Source organism: Myotis brandtii, unplaced genomic scaffold (assembly GCF_000412655.1).
Source record: "Myotis brandtii unplaced genomic scaffold, ASM41265v1 scaffold291, whole genome shotgun sequence".
Classification (NCBI taxonomy): domain Eukaryota; kingdom Metazoa; phylum Chordata; class Mammalia; order Chiroptera; family Vespertilionidae; genus Myotis; species Myotis brandtii.
The window spans coordinates 403421-407935 of record NW_005361118.1 but is presented as its reverse complement, the minus strand read 5'-3'; the positions used below and the strand labels follow the sequence as shown (position 1 = coordinate 407935).

Here is a 4515-nt window from a genome sequence, read left to right as displayed (position 1 = left end):
ACCGAGGGATCGGGCCTGCCATGTGCCACCCGGGGAGCGGGCCTAAGCCAGCAGGTGGTTATCTCCCGAGGGGTCCCAGACTGTGAGAGGGCACAAGTGGGGCTGAGGGAAGAATTGAATTTGAGAGTACTTTATAATCTTTATAATCGCCCCCTCCCCCGCCAGTGCACAAATTTTTGTGCACCGGGCCTCTAGTATATATATAAAAGCCTAAGCGACTGGCCAATGGCCAGTAGCTATGACGCACACTAACCACCAGGGGGCAGATGCTCAACTCAGGAGCTGCGGTTCTCGGGTGACACATGGGGAACCAGAGAGGAGGGAGCCCGATTTCGAGGTGCACCACCCAAGAACCACTCTCTCACAATCCAGGACTCCTCAGGGGATGTTTGAGAGCCAGTTTCAGCCCGATTCCCGCAGGCCAGGCCGAGAGACCCCACCAGTGCATGAATCCGTGCACTGGGCCTCTAGTAATGTAATAATTGTTCTGTCTTTTGATAGTAGAACAGGGTTCTTCAGTCACAGGTCTAGAAAAAGCAGATAGGTTGATTTAAACAGCACTGGATTTTACCAGATGGGTACAACAAAAAGATGAAGAGGCAAAGATTTAGGATACTGGCAGGAATGTTACTGAAATAATAGACAGTGGCATCTAGGTGAAATATAGACGTTAAGAAAGTAGAGTTTTAATAGTTAATGGGAGTAATTAGAATAATAGATGGACTGGAGATCCCAAATTAATGGAATATGAGTCATAAACAAAATGGTTGAACAAGCAAGTTAGATGGAGAAGTTTTTAGACAAAATATTTGAGGTAGTGATTTTAGAGGTAGAGGAGAGATTTTAGCCCATAGGGACAAAGAAGCTTTCAGACCTAGGCCTCTGCTCTGGTTGAGGCTCTCTTGGCAGAAATGGAGAGATTAAAAATGGTAGCGGAGTATGTGGATGCTACACAGAAACACACTCCCAGGACTAAACTGGAATTACAATTAAAATACAAAAAAAAAAAAATTTCTGAATAATTAACTGAAGACTGGCTGGAAAGAACCCTAATAACTAGGGATGGAAAGTGGAGACTGGTAGGAAGGGCAGAGGCATGAAAGGTCTGGCCAGGCTCTGACAAACAGCAGCTGAAGTTCCGGAAAGTATCGCAGCTGTGAGAGGTGGCCACTGAGAACTCTGGGGTCTAATACCCAAGCTGGGCCCCCCAGCAGAGAACACCAGAACTGAGAAAGGTGCCCACATAACATCTGGCTGTGAAAAGCATCTGGGTTGCTGTATGCCAGGTAAAGATGGCTGGAAATGCAGGCACCCTCTTAAAGGGCCAATGCACAAAATTCTGTGTGCAGCCACTCACATTGTGCTAGGGCAGATGGGACTGGAACTGTGTGGACAGAAGCCAGGGTTGGGGGCTCTGGTGTTAGAGCTCAGAAGGCAGACACCCCAGTTTCCTGTGCGGAGTTCATCTTTCTCACGCAGACATTTGCTATGCATGTGGTTTTGCATGGGGGGAAGACAGTCAACCCACCCTATTGGAAAACACCTGGCCCCATAATGTGGAGTTTCTGAAGCCCATTAAGAGACTGAGAATAACAATTAACCTTTAGGCAGAAGCAGTTACCCCATGCTGTTGGCAAAACTCATGCCACACCTGTAGATGATTCATGAACGCTACTCAAGACTAAATCCAATTAGTCTGCAGACAGAGGCAGTCTCTGGAGGCCTTGACTTATTGCCTGATCTAATAAGTCACAAACAGCATTTGACACTGCCCTGCACTAGAGATTGAGAGGTGTAACAGATCTACCTAATACATAGTCACAAACCCAAACTGGCAACCAAAATGAGGAGTCAAAAATACAACGCCCAAATGAAAGAACAAGAGAATATCCAGAAGAAAGATGAATGAAATGGAGATAAATTTTTTCTGATATAGAGTTCAGAATAATGATGGTAAAGATGCTCAATACCATGAGAAAAGATACAGTAACTATGAAAATGAAAGTAAAGAATGACATAGCACTAATAACACATTACAAGGAATACACAACAGATTAGGGGAATCTTAGTATCGGATCAGTGAATTAGAAGACAGGGTAGGAAAAAATCACTCAATCACAGAACCAAAACTAGAAAACAGTTAAAAAACTAGAGGACAGCTTCAGAGAGCTCTGGGATAATGTGAAACATAACAATATTTGCATACTACGTGTGCCAAAAGAGACAGAAAGAGAGAAAGAGATAGAGAATGTATTTGAAGAAATAATGGCAGAAAGCTTTCCTAACCTGGTGAAGGAAAAAGTCACACAAGTTCAGGGGTCACAGAAAGTCCCAAGCAAAAAGAACCCAAACAGGCCCACATCCAGGCACATCATAATTAAAATGCCAGAATTAAAGACAAAGAGAGAATCTTAAAGATAGCAAGAGAAAAGCATACTGTTACCTTCAAAGGAGCTCCCATAAGGCTGACACCTGATTTCTCATCAGAAACTCTATAGGCCAGAAGCAAATGGCATCAAGTACTCAAGGTGATGGAAAACAAGGGTCTGAAATGAAGATTACTATATCCAGCAAGGCTATCTTTCAAAATAGACGGTGAAATAAAGTCTTCCCAGACAAAAAAAAAACAAATACGAAAGGAGTTCATCACCACCAAGCTAGCATTACAAGAATTGCTAAAGGGACTGCTGTAATTTGAAGAAGAAATAGAGAAACCTAGGCAGACAGAAAGCAAATGGCAATAAATAAATACCTATCAATAATAAGCTTAACTGTAAATGGATTAAATGCTCCAATCAAAAGACACATGGTAGCTGAATGGATACAAAAATATGATCCAACTCTATGCTGTCTACAAGAGACCGACTTTAGAACAGAAGACTCACTCAGGATGAGAGTGTAGGGATGGAAAGAAATTTTCCATGCAAATGGAAACGTAAAATAAAGCTGGGGTAGCAATACTCATATCTGACAAAATAGACTTCACAATAAAGGCCATCACAACAGACAGTAAAGTTCTTAATACTAAAGGGATTGACCCAACAAGAGGTTATAACCCTGCTAAACATATCGCCCAATATAGGAGCACCTAAATATGTAAAAAAAAAAAACTTCTAGAGGACTTTAAGAGTGAGATCAACAATACAGTCATGGTAAGGGACTTTAACAACCCTCTGACTTCACTGCATAGAACTTCCAGGAAAAAGAATGTTAACGAGAAAACAGTGACTCTAAAGGACACAGTGGATCAGATGGATTTAGTTGAGATTTATGGAACATTTTACCCCAAAGCTGCAGAATATAAATTCTTCTCGAGTACACATGGATCATTCACAAAGATAAACCACATATTAGGACACAAAACAAGTCTCTCTAAGTTCAAGAAGATTGAAATCCTATCAAGCATTTTCTCAGATCACAGTGGAATAAAATTAGAAATCAACTACAGTAAAAACACCCCAAACACATGGCAGCTAAATATCATGTTATCAAACAATAAAATGGCTATTGATGAGATTATGAAAGAAATCAAAAACTTTCTGGAAACAGATGAAAATGAACACAGAAAAACCCAAAATTTCAGGGACACAGCAAAAGCAGTGCTGAGAAAGAAGTTCATAGCACCACAGGCCTACCTCAAGAAAAACAAGAAAAATTAATAATAAACTATTTAACTGTACAACTTAAAGAATTAGGAGGAACAAGAAGCGCCCAGAATAAGTAGAAGGAAGGAAATAATAAAGATTAGAGCACAAATAAACAATATAGAGACTTAAAAAAAAAATCTACACTAAACCAGGGAAGCTCCCGCCTGGCTGGAGTGCGTGCGGTCCCTCCGCTATGCCCACCAGCCAATCAGGGCGAGTATGCAAATTAACCCAACAAAGATGGCAGCAGCCACAGAGCTGGAGGCTTGGGTTGCCCCCAGCGGCGGAGGAAGCCAAGCTTCCAGCCGGCTCTGGCCTCCGCTCAAGGAGGGGCTGGAGGCCTGGGTCTCTGGAGGGCGTGGCCAGCCTGAAAACAGCCCTCAGCCCCTCACCCAGGCTGGCCACACCCCCATGGAGTAAGAGTCCCCGCTGGGGGGCCTGGCCAGCCTGCAAACAGCCATCAGCCCCTCGCCCAGGCTGGCCAGGCACCCCAGCAGGAACCCTCACCTTGAAGGGGGTGTGGCCAGCTTGAAAAGAGCCCTCAGACCCTCACCCCATGGGGGTGTGGCCGGCTTGCAAACCACCACAGGCCCCTCGCCCAGGCCGCCCCACACCCCAAGGGAACCCCCACCCTGATCCGGTACACACTTCAGGGCAAACCAGCCGGCCCCCACGCATGCACCAGGCCTCTATATTAATAAAAGTGTAATATGCTAATTAGACTGGGAGACCTTCCAGGAGACCTTTCAGACATTCTTCTGGACAAAGCCATGGTGGCGGGGCCGAGGTAGAGGCAGTTAGAGGCCAAGAGGGGAAGGCAGTTGTTGGGTGATCAGGCCGTTGTGGGGGGGCTGTTGGGGGTGATCAG

At 44.5% G+C, this 4515-nt stretch overlaps 1 protein-coding gene across 11 annotated transcripts in view; it reads left to right on the top strand.

Moving 5' to 3' along the window:
* The window catches only part of XRN1 (5'-3' exoribonuclease 1), a 203104-nt gene that overhangs the window by 103831 nt on the left and 94758 nt on the right, over positions 1 to 4515 (top strand). Inside the window, exons 21-22 of one of the 11 annotated variants that reach the window (XM_014542167.1) lie at positions 791 to 792; positions 4465 to 4475. The exons of the other annotated variants lie outside the window; for them this stretch is intronic. Of the exons in view, the coding sequence (XP_014397653.1) occupies position 791 (1 nt within the window). The 3' untranslated portion in view covers position 792; positions 4465 to 4475. Of the gene's footprint in view, positions 1 to 790; positions 793 to 4464; positions 4476 to 4515 lie in introns of those variants that run through there. 11 annotated transcript variants of the gene reach the window in all.